This window comes from Hyperolius riggenbachi, chromosome 2, assembly GCF_040937935.1.
Source record: "Hyperolius riggenbachi isolate aHypRig1 chromosome 2, aHypRig1.pri, whole genome shotgun sequence".
NCBI classification, from domain to species: domain Eukaryota; kingdom Metazoa; phylum Chordata; class Amphibia; order Anura; family Hyperoliidae; genus Hyperolius; species Hyperolius riggenbachi.
The window spans coordinates 525,719,263-525,736,972 of record NC_090647.1 but is presented as its reverse complement, the minus strand read 5'-3'; the positions used below and the strand labels follow the sequence as shown (position 1 = coordinate 525,736,972).

At 44.4% G+C, this 17,710-nt stretch overlaps 1 protein-coding gene across 6 annotated transcripts in view; it reads left to right on the top strand.

The window, feature by feature from the left end:
- The window catches only part of GRIK1 (glutamate ionotropic receptor kainate type subunit 1), a 599,538-nt gene that overhangs the window by 491,742 nt on the left and 90,086 nt on the right, over positions 1 to 17,710 (top strand). For all 6 annotated transcript variants that reach the window (XM_068270607.1, XM_068270605.1, XM_068270609.1 and 3 more), the window contains one exon: positions 255 to 478. In XM_068270607.1, coding sequence (XP_068126708.1) covers positions 255 to 478 — 224 coding nt within the window. The remainder of the gene's footprint in view (positions 1 to 254; positions 479 to 17,710) is intronic.

The following is a 17,710-nucleotide window of genomic DNA, read 5'->3' as shown; positions in this document are numbered from 1 at the left end:
TTCCTAGTTTTAAGCTTTCCACCCCTCCCTTCTCAGCTACAGCAGTCAGCAAGGTTTCCTCACAGCAGATTCTCTTGGTAGATTTGCTATAAGCATGATGGGTAACGTCACTGCTCATAGAGAGGATTCAAAGCTCAAAACGTCATTTTTTCACTTTGCCTTATTGCCTGATTGGTTTTAAAATGTGAACTTTAAACCAAATGTTGCCGAAAAAAACTTTTTACAAGCCTATAGGACAATTCTTTCTGTGGCAGAAAGCGGACTTGGCTGTTGCCCCCCTTACCATCACCTACGTCAGAGAGAAAGTGATCGACTTCTCCAAACCCTTCATGACCCTGGGCATCAGCATCTTATACCGGAAGCCAAATGGCACCAACCCTGGAGTGTTTTCCTTCCTGAACCCCCTGTCCCCCGACATCTGGATGTACGTGCTTCTCGCCTGCCTCGGAGTCAGCTGCGTCCTGTTTGTCATCGCAAGGTAAGACGTCCTCCCGCTGACGTCCACTGTACACGCTCTCTCTTCTCTTCTCTCTATTCCTTAGCAGCTGTTTAGGCTGAACATTATTATTATCATATGTTCTGATTGTTATTTCTTGTTGTGTTTTACTTCTCATCTGCTGGAATAACTCTACTGCGTTCCATCCTGTTATGTTTAAGAGAATGCTTCAGCTTCGCAAAAATTTGTATATCTGTCATCGAGTTGCTATATTTTTTTCAAGAGAACTGGACTTCAGATTCAATAAAGGGAAGAGAAGGGAAATAATTTTCCAGTAGGGAAAAATGTGCCCCAAAAGCAGGGCCGGCGCTGCCACAAGGGCAAATGATCCCCGACCTCTGTGGGGGCCCCTGCACTGCCGGACCCTGCCAAGTTGTCTCACGCACTACTCCCCAGGCCCCCTGCACATTAGCTGCATACAGTTCCAGCACGCGGCGGCAGCAACGTTCATGCAGTCTTCAGCCACGCTGTCTGCCTCCTTTCTATGACCCGGCACATGTATACACATGACACAGAAAAGAGAAGAGGCAGACAGCGTGGTTGAAGACTGCATGGATGGTGCAGCTGCCACTACAAGTGAATGATGAATGTAACTAATGTGCAGGGTTCCTAGGGAACGGTGGAGTGGTGTATATCAGTGGGGAAGGGGGGAACTATAGGGGGGGCTATCGGCGGTAGAGGGAGTAGGGGGCCCCACCACTTAAAGTGAACCATAGACGAAGCACCCTCATGTATTTGGTGGTAGATGGAGTACCAGAGACGAAGCACCAGAACCAGAGACGAAGCACCCGACCGAAGATCTATGGCCCAGTCCTTGTCGACGCTTTTGCAAAGTGGACAGCTCAGGACTGGGCTGGTGGACAAGGACGGGGTCATCCAGAATCTTCCCTCTATTAAGGTGAATACCCATTTGGGCAGGGCCATATTAAGGGTTCTAGGGCAAACTTAAAGTGAACCAGAGAGGAAGCTCAGGAATCATTATAGCTGAGTCTGTCTTCTCTGATGTCTTTTCAAGCCCAAGCCTGCCCCCTTCTGGCTCTGCTATAATGACTCAGCTATAATGATTTCTGAGCAAAGCCAGACTGAATGCTCAGTCAGGGATTTTATCAGGGCTGATAAGAAGCAAGCTGAACAGTGAAGAATGAAACCGAGAGCAGGGTAGGTGTTTTCTCTAATGTTCCCACTGATATATATGGTAAAATACATGAGGGTGCTTCCTCTCTGGTTCACTTTAAGTTTGCCTCAGAACCCTTAATACGGCCCTGCCCAAATGGGTATTCACCCTTTTAGAGGGAAGATTCTGGAGGACCCCGTCCTTGTCCACCAGCCCAGTCCTGAGCTGTCCACTTTGCAAAACCGTCGACAAGGACTGGGCCATAGATCATCACATTTTTGCTGAGGGGTTTTGGTTGTAAAAAGGCCCCTGGTAGTACATGACCTAGTTTGGTTTCAATGTGTTTGGAAATGGCATATATGAAAATTACGACAAAGCTCCATATTGTAGAAAACTCAGGAGAAAAAGTTAATTGCATATGGGCCATTATGTCCGGCAGGACTACAGTACTCCGTTCAAATAGTTTAGCAAAACAGTTAGACTGGCTAGCACATAGACGGGACACCAGCACCCCTCATCCTGACAATGAATAACCCAGCTTAAAGGACAATTGTAGTGAGAGTTATATGGAGGCTGCCACATTTATTTCCTTTTAAACAATACCCGTTGCCTGTCCTGCTGATCTTTCATGCCTCAGTAGTGTCTGAATCATACACCTGAAACAAACATGCAGCTAGTGCAATCAGACTTCAGTCAAACATCTGACTGGTATTATTGTTCAGGGTCTATGGCTAAACGTATTAAACGCAAAGGATCAGCAGGACAGCCAGGCAACTTGCATAGGTAATAAATATGGCAGCCTCCATATCTCTCAGACTTCAGAGGTCCTTTAAAGAATTGTGTGTCAGAGATCGTCATATTTTACTGCTCTTCTGCTCATAGAGTAGTCCAACTGTTTTAGCACTGATCAATATAGAAAAAGTCCATGAATAGGCCTACTCATCCCTTATTCTAATATTTAGCTACTTAAAGGGACACTTAAGTCAAACAAAAAAAAATGAGTTTTACTCACCTAGGGCTTCCAATAGCCCCCTGCAGCTGTCCGGTGCCCTCGCCGTCCCCCTCCGATCCTCCTGGCCCCGCTGGCAGCCACTTCCTGTTTCGGTGACAGGAGCTGACAGGCTGGGGACGCGAGTGATTCTTCGCGTTCCCAGACACATTAGCACCCTCTATGCTGCTATATGGTATATGATATATGCTATAGCAGCATAGATGGCGCTATTGTGGCCAGGAACGCGAAGAATCACTCGCGTCCCCAGCCTGTCAGTTCTTGTCACCGAAACAGGAAGTGGCTGCCGGCGGGGCCAGGAGGATCGGAGGGAGACGGCGAGGGCACCGGACAGCTGCAGGAGGCTATTGGAAGCCCCAGGTGAGTAAAACTCATTTTTTTTAACTTAAGTGTCCCTTTAACCCTCCTAGCGGTATGGACAGAAATGTCCGTTCAAAAAAACATGCTGTGAACAGTATAAACATGCATACACATCAATACTCTCCTGCACTGTATACTAGACTCTTGCTTGACACATTTTGGCAAGTTACAGGAAAAAAAAAGTTTTAAAAATAAATTTTATCACTGTTTGCACAGAAATCCTGGGGAAATTGAACGCTGGGAAGGTTAAAGAATACATCCAGGCTATAATAAAAATCAAAATCCACTTACCTCGGGCTTCCTCCAGCCCCTGGCAGTCGCCCGGTGCCCTCGCTGCAGCTCCGGTGGCTCCTGGTTTTCCCCGCTGCAGAAGCCAACCTCACCAGGTCGGCTTCTTGTGCCCTCCACGGCGCGGGTTACGTGGTCTAGCCGACGTCATCAGGTATGAACTGCGCAGGCGCAGAACTACTGGAAGCCGACCTGGCGAGCGAAGGACACCGGGAGCTGCGGCCAGGGCACAGGACGGCTTCCAGGGGCTGGAGGAAGCCTCAGGTACGTGGATTTTGATTTTTCTTTTAGCTTGGACCTCTCCTTTAAAAAACAAAAACTACAGATACTCTACAGTATAAATACAACTTTATATTTTTAATTTATTTTTGTATATATGTGAGGTTTCCCAGGTTTTATTTGTTTAATACTGAAATATATTTACAACCAGCACCATTTCGTATTAAAAATACATCATTTCAGTGGAAACCGGAGAAGGGGCAGTTACTTTTCACACTGCCATAGCTTGTTGTGCAGATGACGTTCCCCGCAGGATTGAGTCTAACACCGGCCAGATTTCCAGCATCCTCCTGTCGATGCACAGATGGCTTATTCAAAATGAATGTTGCTGAATAGTTTATAAGGCTTGTAGGCCACTATCAGTACAAAATGATTTATGTGTGCTCACCCAGGGATTGTCTGAGACGCTGAAGCCTGTCTGTATAAATCATTCCGTACACACGCCGGCCAATCATAAATTACTGCTTGTTTCTAATTAACTATTAATTAAGCTATATCTAGAAGACTGTTATAATAAAATATTATGGTGCAACTATGGCACAGTAGTAAATATGCCTTGTGATAGACCCGTAAACAGAATGGGCCTGATCCAGTTCACTTTTTCTTCTAACTTTGCTCTTAGGTAATATTTTCACATTATAAATAAACCACCAGCAAGCAAGAAAATACTAAGAATAATTTTGCTAGTACTTTTTCACCTACTGTTTGGTACTTTTTCAGTAGCAGAGAGCTGAAAAATTATTTTAAACAGAAGATAAAACATTTGAAAATAATCATTTTCTCCCCCCAAAAAAGACAATTGTTAAAAAGAAAAGACCTAAGATTTTAATAATTATCGTATTTTTCTTACTATAAGATGCTCCTGACCATAAGACGCACCTAGGTTTAAAGGACAAAAACCAGGGAAAAATATATATACTAAACGTGGTGCATCCATGGTGAAGGGGCATCTTGTGGATTATGCCCCTTTTGTACCTCATCAGGGGAGGACTGGCCAGGGGGGACGGGGGGAGATTTCCCCCCAGGCTGCCTCTCATTTAGTGATTTAGGGCTGGCACTGTGCCTGGTGAATTCAGGTTTTTGTATAAGGCAATGTGAAACACAAGGCTGAATGAGGGAAATAAATGCCCAATTACAGAGCAATTGCAGGACGGACAAGCTAGTAAGTATACACAGCATGATACAGAGCAGAGACTTGCCTGCAGGGTCCGTGGGAAAAAAAATCTGTCTGGTCTCTCACCATTGTTAACTGCATGTGCACAGCTACATAAGATATTGTCTAGGTTGAAAAGTTTTCGACAGACTCCAGAAGGGCTGCTTACAGACAGTCCCTAGACTCCATAAGGGCTGCTTGCAGGACTTGTGTAAGTGATAGAAACCCTAACCGTTGTAACTCAAAATGTATTATGTGCCCCCCGGAGCCAGTGCATTCATACTTTACCTGTCACGCTGTCCCTCGAGTGTCCTTGCTGTATTTCCCACGTGACTACCGACATATAGCACGTGGGGCACTTGTGTGATGTCATTTGGGCTGGGGCTGCCGTGAAAACGGGCCTCTAGTTTGTGTTTTCCCCCCAGGCCAAAAGGTCCCAGTCCTCCCCTGTACCTCATGCTTCCTTGGACTTCTTGTTTCTCCCCATGTCCACCTCTGTCATCCTTTTGTCCTCTTCTATGCCCCTTTGTGTCCCCCTGTGTCCTCTGTATTACCCCCGTGTCCTCCTCTGCATGGGCACAAAAATCAGCAACTCTCTGCATTTGGACTATAAGACGCAGTGACTTTTTTCCCCCCAACTTTTGGGTGAGAAAAAGTGAGTCTTCTAGTCCAAAAAATACAGACTATATTTCTAATTTTCAAAACAATAAAAACTTCAAAAACTATAACGTTTTAATTTTATCAAAACAAAAATAATTTCAAAAACTAAAATGTTCTAATTTTCAAAACAATATTTATCGGACACCCAAATTTCTGCTTTCGCTACCCAATGGCCGATATTTGCATTAGCGCCTATGGGCCGCCGAAATTGTCCATTAGCCGCAGGCTTCCGAACTCAGTTGCCCTTTCACTTGTACACTGACTTTTATTTCATCCATCTATATGTCTGAAACCGGGGTTGCTCTCACGAGTAATCACGAGTGCTTACTCGTGATTCAGATGAGGCTTAATTGGCGCAGGTATGCGGCGCGGAGAAGGTGGTTATTTACCCATAATTCCGCCGTCTGCCCTGCATTCCAAACAGCTTGCACGCGTTGCAAGTTTTGCCTCAATGGAAGGTATAGGGAAATTACAAAACGTTTGAAAAAGCGCTTTGCATAGCGATTTCCTAGGTGCTTTTAAGAATAAATACATTGTATTTATTCTTTTCCGGTTCAAAGAGTTCACTTCCTGACGTCAGGAAGTGAAAAAACGCAATCGCTCTGCAAAAATGCTTATAAAAGCACTTTACAAAAACCGCAGTGCCCACCCGAGCGACGGGAGGAGAAAAAAAAAATTGCCCAAAAAATTGTAAATCACTGGCGTCAGCGATTTCGATTTTAGATGTGAACAAAGCCTCTAAGTTTGCATGGCAGAATACAAATTCTGAGCTCAGGGGAGGGATATAAAAAAGGTCAATAGTTCATGCATTTTAAGTCTGGGACACTTAATAGGCTGTCACTGATTGGAGACAGTAAAACATTCAACCTACTTTGTAATTGTTTAAATATAACAGAAAGCCATGGGTTTGTTTAAAAAGTCATTCTTAGGAGTAGGAGGACAAATATAAATGTTTATCTCATCAGTTTATTTTCAACTCAGGTTTACTTTAAGATTAAGTCTATGTAAGATACATTGGGTTCCGTTGCCCTATCCCCCCCAAACCCCCCCCTCCCTCTGCTGGGTCTCTGCTTGTTATGTAAAAGGATGATAAAAGACTTTTACTTCTCCAGAATGCACTGTTCTTTCTTCATCCCTTCTCGTTTCCTTGACATCTGTATTTTCGTCATAAATACTCCAGCAACTCAGAGAGCGCTTTCACAGATAGCCCAGGAATATGGAGAGAAAGCCATTTGATATGCAGATGAGACCCGCTTGCGGTTCAAGCCTGGTGCATTATTTTGCATTCAGGGAGGAAAAAAAAAATCCACACAGTCACTTAAAACCTGCTAAGTATTTTCAAAGTCAGCTTTGAATATTTACTTGTTAATTAGTGGGTTTATTACAACCTGGTTTCATTACTCCGGTTCAGCTAGGCCCCCTGAGTTATAAGAGTTAATAAATTCACAAATTAATCATAGTGTTGAAACAGTAATTAAAATGTATTTGGTATGACATTGGCAATTAAAAGTGTTTTGCAATTATAAATACCATAGACATGCTCGGATGGTACAGCGGGGAGGAAGAACTACCTTCTCCTGGCTGGCTCGCCAATTATCGCTGAAGCTCAAAGGGTTCATTTCTAGCATTTTGGAACTGGGTTTCTTTTTATTTTTTACTTTTTTTTCCTCTGCTAACAGATTGAGGTATTAAATGCTTGTGTTACCTTTCTATTATACACTTGCATTCCCTTTATGTATAGCTGGAGGGCAAGTTACTGAAATGCGCCAAAAGAGATTTATAATCGCGTACTGCTTGGTAGGGTTTTTACCTACATCCTCATTTAATACACACGGCTGTATGTGAATAGAATCATAATCCTTGTGCTCTGGTTTCTTTATCACCCAAATTTGTTTGGGTTTAACCTCATCAGTACCAGTGGTCTCTTGCCCATTAAAGCGGTATCGTCACCATAAAAATCAAATTTCAACAGCAACTGGTCTGAGTGTATTAAGTGATAAAGATGCTAATCCTGCATTCAAAACATGTGAAACGTTTTCTGCTGTTATGGTTTGTAGTTATCACACACTTTAGGAGAACTGGCCCTAGTGCCAAACAGTGCCAAAGAGTTGAATGCTGGAAGTTCTTTTTATCTATAATATATTCCTCCTCTTCCATTTATTTCCCTATCTAGCTGCTTATCAGAAACACCCTCTGTTTACTTGTGTTTACAAGCAAGGCTGAGGTGACTCAGTGATTGGATGTGTAAATAAAAAAAATAGGCAGTGTAGTTCCTACTAGTATACACCTCAGTGGGAGTGTCTGAAGACTCTGGGAGGAGTGCAGCTAATGAATACACAATGAGCAAGAGAAGGGAGGGGGGGGAAACAAGAGTCAGGGAGGATATGATGTCAGCATTAGCTTGGCAAGATGGCGACTGCCTAGAATAGGATTTTCTGCTTTTCCTTTATAAAATGCACAGGAAACATAACGTGGACAGCGCAATACATCTGTTATGTAAGTAGAATTAGTATTTATCTACTTATATATGTGTTTTTTATTTCTAGGTTAGCATGGGTGTCACTTGTTCTTTAACCTTCCTGGCGGAAGCTCGGGCATAGCTCGGGCTATGCCGCCGGAAGGCACCGCTCAGGCCCCGCTGGGCCGATTTGCATAATTTTTTTTTTGCTGCACGCAGCTAGCACTTTGCTAGCTGCGTGCAGTGCCCGATCGCCGCCGCTACCCGCCGATCCGCCGCTATCTGTCGCGCCCCCCCCCCCCCCAGACCCCGTGCGCTGCCTGGCCAATCAGTGCCAGGCAGCTCTATGGGGTGGATAGGAATCCCCTTTGACGTCACGACGTCGATGATGCCGGTGATGTCATCCTGCCCCGTCGCCATGGCGACGGGGGAAGCCCTCCAGGAGATCCCGTTCTTTGAACGGGATCTCCTGATTGCCGATCGCCGGAGGCGATCGGAGGGGCTGGGGGGATGCCGCTGAGCAGCGGCTATCATGTAGCGAGACTTTGTCTCGCTACATGAAAAAAAAAAAAAAAATTTTAAAAAGATTTGCTGCCCCCTGGCGATTTTTTAGCAAACCGCCAGGAGGGTTAAGGACCAGAGACCGCTGGTACAAAAAAATGGCACATCCCCACGAATCACCGCTACCACCATTCGAACCGCACATCTGTCGTCTCAGCCCACCCGCTCTGCCACCTCTATGACTACAGAGCTCTGTGAGCTGGTCAGGAACCAATTTCATTGGCTCCTGACCCTGTAATCAATGTGAGCCTATAAGATTGGCTCACGTTGATGACAAGGTCAGGAGCCAATGAAATCAACTCCTGACCGATTCACAGAGCTCTGCTGTCATACCGACTGCAGGGTGAGTGAGCTGTGGTGGGGAGAGAGTAAAGTGATTGGCGGAAGCAATGAGAGTGGCAAGAGCATGGGGCAGCGGTGAGTGAAATCTACGCCCTGGCAGGAATAGCAGCTCACAAACAGGCATAGATTTCAATTAAAGCATTGTGCAGTAGAGAATTAAAGCGTGGTATTGTGCAATAGAGAATCCCACGTAGTCCAAACCCAACTGAACTGAGAAATATATGTTGTATATGCCATATTTATTTCCTTCTAAACAATACCAGTTGCCTGGCTGACCTGCTGCTCATCACCCTCTAATATTCTAAGCCATAGACCCAGCACAAGCATGAAGCTAATTACATGTTTCTGACTGAAGTCTGACAAGATTAGCTGCATCCTTATTTCAGGTGTGTGATCCAAACTCTACTGCAGCCAGAGAAATTGGCAGAATGCCAGGCAACTGGTATTGTTTGAAAAGGAAATAAATTCTGTATTGGAGACTCCATATGCCTAGGGAGTTGTGTTGCGTTCACCATGACAGTTGGAATGTAATGCAACAGGAATGTGGAGCTGCTTGTTATATGCACGTTGCGTCGCTTCCAGTGAAACATACAGACAATGAAAGGTATGCTTCACTGGACTATTAACGCAGACATTATATGATAAACACATGCAGCGCGTTGTGATATCGCACTACTGCTGCACTGTGAAATACGTATTGCTTTTGCATTGCAGTGCGATGTTCTGCTGTACAATGGGGCCAATATGATGCAACGCAATGGCCCACTACAAACCTGGTCTAACTGTCTAAGTTCAGGTGTCCAGTTCCAGTTAAGTGACAGTTACATTAATTGATGGCACATTTTACTCTGGGACAAATATTATGAGTATAACAAGTATGTGTACAAATACTTATAGTTGTTCTTAAACCCCTTGCATACCGTCAGTCTCTGGTCCCTTAAAGAGAACCAGAGACGAAGCACCCTCATGTATTTTATTACATTTATCAGTTGGAACATGACAGTAAACACCTACCCTGCTTTTAGTTTTATTCTTCTCAGTCTAATCTATCTGTTATCAACCGAGGTTTGACCTTGAATCATTATAGCTGAGTCACTCCTCTCTGTGGAGTCTTTTCAAGCCCAAGCCTTCCCCCTCCTGGCTCAAATTTCATGCTTTACATACTGAGAGCTGTGATGACATGCGAGGGGCTGCTGCTGCAGGAAAAATCTCTGTCTAACAGACAAGTGTGGCTGTGTGATCTGTGTGCTCGGTCTGTGCAGCCAGTCATCATTATTATCTACTGTATGCAGTTTCATTACTATGAGAGACACTTCCTACAGGCAGCCACAAAGCATACCAGAATATGAAGTTGAAAGCACACAGATGAAAGCCTACAGCAGCCCTGCTTGTCTATAGTCTCATATAGCCTAGACAGCACATCCAGAACACCTCATAACCTGGAAGCAGAAGGAATATGAGCCGGCGGCCATGTTGGATATTTCCTGGAGCAATAATGGATAAAAAGCACTCAAAAAGGCACACCAGAGTGGCAAAATTATCGGGTAGAGCATTTATTCTTTACAAGCTATCAACTGATATGTTTATTTTGTGTGAATCGTTCATCTCTGGTTCCCTTTAAGGACTATAACACTATCAATGTAAGCTATGGGATAGTCATCACCCGGTCAGGAGCCAAGCAGAGACAGCAGAGAGATGGGTCGTGGCGGGTGTGATCGTTGGTAGCGGTGGGAGTGCGTGGCGAAGCAGCTGCAATCTACGTACTGTCAGAGCTGCGCAGCCACCTGCAGGACATAGATTTCAACCAAAGCGGTCTGCAAATAGTTAAAGATTTTCTAACTATTGGCAACATTCAGCGCCCAAGTTAACAAGGACTTTACTATAGTTATTCCCGATTCCAGTATTTTAAGCCTGTTCTCAAAGAACGTAACTGATCAGAGATTACTTCTCTATTACGAAGGAAAACTTTAGATAGTAGGATGAGGTCATTGTGAGAGAGAGAGCCAACATGGACAGAATTTTACCGAGCTGCTCTACATGTTGCCGACATTACAAGAACGATGGCGGCACAGAACCCACATAGGTAAAACAACAGGCGGCATAAGTAACCTATGGGAAGGAAGTCTGGACGGCAGGAAGCCAGCACTCATGCAAGAAAAAGCTTTTCGTTCAGCGCTATGTTTCTAGTTCATAAATGACCGGCGCTCTCCAGTAAGTGCCTGTTAGATGCATTCTCTGTCGCTGTCCCAGTTCATAATACGCAGGGAAAGTAATGTGACAGCTGTAGTTTCCTACGAAGGCAAATCCTCGGCTCCTGATTACCTCCTAAGTAGTTTCACTAGGCAGAGTCTTCCCATCCAAGGATTGGAAGTCATTATCGGATCTCAGGTTTTGATTATGCATCAGCCGCATTTTCTTACCGCTGTCCTAAGAAGGCTTTCAGCGTTCGGCGGAGGATCATTAGTCCCTGATGAAAAGGAATTGTTGTTGCGCTTGAGACAAGAATACGTTTCTGTCTGGGTTTATCAGGCTGCGTGAAGTTGGATATCACTCTTTTCTTCAGTACGTGGCGGTCCAACTCTGTGATTTCATTTCATTATCTCGCGGAAGTGTTGAGATTGAGAGTGTTTTACTTTTTCTAATTAAGGAAAAAAAAATAGAAACTAAATCAAACTGCATCATTTACTCAATAAATTATTGATGTTATTTTCCTTATTCGTTTCCAGCCATCTGATTGCAATCCACAGTGGATCTGAACAGATCCGTTGGGCAGGAAAACCAGCTTTGATCACTCAATGAAATGTTGAGGGGTCCAAAGTACCCTTTAAAGTCGATAGAAATTGCCCCCCCCCCCTCAAGAAAAAAAAAATTAGCCAGATACTTACCTAAGGAGAGGGAAGGCTCTGGGTCCTATAGAACCTTCCCGCTCCTCGCTTGGTCCTCATTGCAGCGCTGGCTCCCCCGGTAGCAGTATTTAACCAATTTGGTTAAATACTGCTCTATCTGCCACCAAAGGAGGCTTTGGGAATCTTTGGGAGCCTGAGTGCTCCCGAAGACGGGCAGCTCCGTACTGCTCCTGTGTGAGCACGCTCTTGCGCACTCACGCACTCACATAGGTGCACTACAGGGCCGACTGTCTTCAGGAGGATTCAGTTCCCGAAGACTTCCGATGTCTCCTCCAGAGGGTGGATACAAATGAGGAAGCTAATGCTGCAATAAGGGCACCGGGAGAGGAGCAGCAGCTCTTTGAAAGAACCCCCCCCCCCCCCCCCCCCCACCTTCCCCCGGCTCCCAGTGTTCTGTACATGAGTGGAATCTCCACCTCTTTCCTTCCAGTTACTCAAAGATTGTGGATGTCCGTAGATTAGACATAAACATTTACCAAATGTGTTCCTTAATATTCCTTCCTCAACCCTTATTTCCTCTTGATGCCTTTGCCACTAATGTGTCCATGTGACTGACAGCTTTCATGTGTAAAAGTTGCCATTTAGATCACTTAATGTGAAACTGAACCGAGTAAAATTATTTAAAATCTCATCTGCATATCAAATGACTCTCTCGCTATATTCCTGGGCTATTTTTGAAAGCGCTTTCTGAGTTGCTGGAGTATTTATGATGAAAATACAGATGTCAAGGAAACGAGAAGGGATGAAGAAAGAACAGTGCATTCTGGAGAAGTAAAAGTCTTTTATCATCCTTTTAGATAACAAGCAGCGATCTGGCAGAGGAGGGAACTGGGCAACGGAACGCAATGTATCTTACATAGACTTAATCTTAAAGTGAACCTGAGCTGAGTTAAATTATCCAAAATAAAACCATGGTGTACCTACAAATGTATATGACATACTTACCTCGCCGTCAGTTTCTCTCAGAAGCTCACCATTTTCTTTGTACAATGATTCCTTCCAATACTGACAAGATTTTGTCAGGACTGAAGTATATCAGTTGCTGTCAGTTATAACTGAAAGGACAACTGATGAGCAAGGTAATGTCCCTGTTTCCCTATGGCTCAAGTGGGCGATATTACTATTTAACAATGTGCTGAACAGGAAGTTGTTATGGGGTAATGACCATTTTTAAAATGGAGTATGGAGAATTCCATTGATCACAGTGGACAAACAGGACGCAGGAGAGGAGAAAGAGATTGAGGAGTAGACTACAGAGTAGGTAAGTATGACATGTGTATGGTTATTTTGACGGTTAATTTTCAGTTCAGGTTTGCTTTAGGAAATAAGTGATCTAAATGGACATATTTATTATTACGTAGGAAAGAATCCCATAAATTGCTTTACCCTTCATTGGTCAATCCAAGGTTACCTACTTGTGGACCTGAAGCCTTCACTACAGGTTGTGAACAGCTCTAAACAATGGGTGGTTTTTAATAATCTGCCAAGGGACACAAAATACCTTATAATCAGTTAACAATAAAAAAAATGAAGTATCTAATTTTTAAGGATCCCAATTTGCTCCATCAGTGAAACAATCCCTCTATAGTAAAAAAAAATAAATCCAAGTTTTGCTAAATAATTATTATTATACCTTTACTATAGACAGATACTTTGGCTAGGCATTATTGCTAAGTAAGTTGTGTGCAAAAACCCATTCCTTAAAGGGAACCAAGCACAATTTTTTAGCACCCAGGGCACCTCAACAGCACATTAAAAATGCATGCTAACAATGTGGCTCATTAATAATAATTAAAAAACTTTCCATTTTAACTCCTCTTTTAATGTTTAAAAGCTTAGCAGAGGCTTTTATGACTCTACTTCTGCGGCCGGCAGGGTCTGCCTGATCCGCAGAAAGTTCAGGCATATAAGGACTAATGTAATTATTTTATTGCACACATTAGCAGAGAGTAAACATCAGCGGAGGGGTGGGGAGATAATGCACTGTGCTTCAAAGAGTTTAGAGAAGTCACAAATGTTCTCTTCACACCTGTCCCTGGATAAATAAGGGCAGCTGGAATGGAAGGGAGGAAACATGGCAGGGAAAACATGTTTGGTTTCCTTCAATATACAATCTATTATGAGACCCCACTCAAGGTGCTCCACCCTGTATTCATCCCTATATATTTCCCATGGACTCTTACTAATCATTTGCCATCCATGTTCCTTTCTTTGTCGCACCAAAGCTGAACATTACTACTACTCTCTTTTCTTAGGTGTACTGCTTTCGAGGTGAAAACTCAAGTTTTTATTTTGGGAACTTTATTTTTTAATGACCTAATCACTCACCTATGGCTGTCTAGTGTAAGCTTGTGAGTAGAGATGGCCCAAGCTGTTTGCCACAGAAATAGTTCCCAGCAAATTTCTGCTGTTCGCGTCCGCGGCGAACATTTGGCGTGATCGACCAACCCCTATACATCATCATAGAGCTTAACTTCACCTCACAGTCAGCAGATATATGACAGCCAATCAGCAAGCACCCCCTCCTGGACACCCAACCCCTCTATTAAAAAGCAGTTGCAGTGGCCATTTTAGATTCAATCTCTGCTGGTTGCTGTTAGTGAGAGCAAGGTCAGACTTGCTGCAGATAGGAGGTAGGGAAAACATTAGCTAGGCCTGTGTTCTTGTTCCTCACTGACTACTTGCCTAAAGCACCCCAAATAGTCCTTTTAAGGGCTAGTACATCGGTCTCCTGTGTTTTATTTTGTGTGTGACACTCCACAGCCCACTGACACCCATAGCTGTGCACACTACTGCTGTTGCCACATTAAGTTGCAGGCACAGAACCACTCCAGTGCATTATTTTTCACTGTATTCTGATAGTACTCTTGCATTTCTCTCTGTGTGACACTCCAAAGCCCACTAACACCAATAGCTGTGTACAGCTGTGTGCACCGCACCCATAGCTGTGTTCTGAATGTAATGTGATTTCTGCCCTTTGGGGACTAAAACCCGACTCTGCATTAACTATGTAATTTTTGGCGGACTTTTGGCATGGATCCCCCTCCGGCATGCCACAGTCCAGGTGTTAGACCCCTTGAAACATATTTTCCATCACTTCTGTGGCCAGAAAGAGTCCCTGTAGGTTTTAAAATTTGCCTGCCCATTGAAGTCTATGGTGGTTCGCATGTTCGCGAACATTTGCGAAAGTTCGTGTTCGCTGTTCGTGAACCCAAAATTTGATGTTCAGGCCATCTATACTTGTGAATAACATCATTCACGTCATCCTGTCTGAAGAGCCACAATACAGACAAAGTGTCTGTGTTTGCGAATTCCAACCAGCAGCTCTCTCATGGTGCTTTTATGAGAACTGGGAATCCATCCAACATGAGCACAGTCTATTAGTTTGTCCGCTCATTTTTCAGTGACCCTCTCGTCACAGGGCTTAAACATACCAGCCCTGTTTACAAATAGTTGTAACGTTCTCACACAGCCAAGGTGTCCAAGATACTTCAAACTGTCCCACCTTCTGACCTAATAGTTATTACAGAACAGAGTCAAGTCCTTTGAGGACACCAGTGATAATACCCTTTGTGACTTCTCCACAAAGCTGACTGTGGCCTGCCGATAAGCAAACACCATACCAACAGCTGCTATGTTTCCACACCGCTAAACATCTACCAGAATATAACTTATGCAAGCCACCATGAACGCAAAACCAAACATCTATATTTCTCCAGGTGTCTTGATCTGTGAATCTTAGATAAGAAGGCCACACCACAGGATTGCTCAAGTTTCTATAACTCCCTCTCTTCTCTACTCTGTGAACTGCTTAGAGCAGGGGTGGTGTCCAAACTTTTTAGGCCAAGGGTCATATCGCCATACTTGAGAGTGCTAGGGTGCTGAACTAGGTAAATTAATCATAGTTTTTGCTCATTGTCGGTAGGTACACTATCCCTGTGAAATGTTGTGAAATAAAACAATTCCACAGGAAATAACCTGTATACTGTGTGCAGCTAGCACAGTGTCAGCTGCTAATCAGTGGCTGTTACTACTGCTGGCACTGCAGCTACAGCCTGTGGGCCACATGGAATTAACAACTTTAGAGAGGTTTGTGGGCCAACAGAAATGGCTCGGTGAGCTGCATTTGGCCCCTAGGCCGGACTTTGGACATGCCTGGCTTAGTGTTATGCACATTATTAAATTATGAAACATGCTGCCCTACAGTTACAGAAGAAACACTTAAAGGAATACTGTAAGGGGGTCGGGTGAAAATGAGTTGAACTTACCCAGGGCTTCTAATGGTCCCCCGCAAACATCCTGAGCCCGCGCAGTCACTCATCTATGCTCCGGCCCCGCCTCCGGTTCACTTCTGGAATTTCAGACTTTAAAGTCTGAAAACCACTGCGCCTGCGTTGCCATGTCCTTGCTCCCGCTGATGTCACCAGGAGAGTACTGCGCAGGCCCAGTATGGTCTGTGCTTACGCAGTACGCTTCTGGTGACATTAGCGGGAGCGAGGACACGGCAACGCAGGCGCGGTGGTTTTCTGACTTTAAAGTCTGAAATTCCAGAAGTGAACCAGAGACGGAGCCGGAGCATCAGTGAGTGGCTGCGCCAACACAGGATGTCTGCGGGGGACCATTAGAAGCCCCGGGTAAGTTCAGCTCATTTTCCCCCAACCCCCTACAGCTTTCCTTTAAAGAGACTCTGTATCAAAAAAAGGCTCCTGGGGGGTACTTACCTCAGGAAGGGGAAGCCACTGGATCCTAATGAGGCTTCGCCGTCCTGCTCCATCCCATGGTTGTCTCGCTAGGCCCCTCCAGATCCACAGCCCACAATTTGTCAGGCTGTGGCGCAAGCGCAGTAGCGCCTGCAATATTTACCTTCCCCGGCTTCAGCGCAGGCACATTAGCGGCTCTCGCCTCGGATCAGGCAGAAATAGCCGATCCCAGTCTGGTCCGCTCTGCTGCGCAGGCGACTTGTGTACATACGTATTAAAATGTTTCCATTCTTCCCGATAGGGGCCCTTTAAACACCAACATTGTACTAAACTGTATATTCAAACTTGTTAATATGGTTAGGCAGGTAAAGAAAACTTAACTTGACTGCTGTGTTCACTAGTGATAGTCAAGTAGATGCAAATAACTTTGAGTTGATGCAAATTTATGCAATTTTGTATGCCATTTATGCAACTTGAAAATGAACCAATCAAATCCCACTAAGGTAAAATTCAATTGGTTTCATTTTCAAGCTGCATACATTTGCATAAACTCGAAGTTATTTGCATCTACTTGACCATCACTAGTCTTCACTGCTTTATCTGTGAATTGCCATGATTAATGGCATTAAGCAGGTAAAACCTGCAAAATAACAATTATAATGGTGCAAAGAACAAAAGCAGTCTACTACAGTCCTGTCTTCAGCTGTCTCATATTTGCCACTGTACCCCCAGCACTGGAAAGAGCCAATGTTGTCAGTATTTGTGTTAACATTGATTAATTAATGACCTTATTTTTTGGATTATAAGACTTTCCTGACCATAAGATGCGCCTAGGTTTAGAGGACAAAAACCAGGGGGAAAATATATATACTAAACCTGGTGCATCCATGGTGAAGGGGCAGCTTGTGGATTATCTCCCCTTTGTACCTCATGCCCCCTTGTACCTCGTGTCTCCCTGTGTCCTCTGTCTCCCTTGTCTCCTTTCTGTGTCCTCCATGTGTCCGCCTCTGTCCTCCGTGTGTCCTCCTCTATGCCCCTTTGTGTCCCCCTGTGTCCTCTGTTTGTCCCTGCGTCGTCCTCTGCATGATCACAGTACAGGGAGTCCTCTGACATTGCGTCCGGTGAGGTTCATATTGGCAGGCGTTCACAAGTCAGGAACTCCCTGCATTTGGACCATAAGATGCAGTGACCTTTTTTTTTCCCACTAGACCAGTGATCTGCAAACTTGGCTCTCCAGCTGTTAAGGAACTACAAGTCCCACAATGTATTTGTCTTTATGAATCGTGACTGTGGCTGTCAGATTCCTGCAATGCATTGTGGGACTTGTAGTTCCTTCCTTAACAACTGGAGAGCCACGTTTGTAGATCACTGCACTAGACTGTAA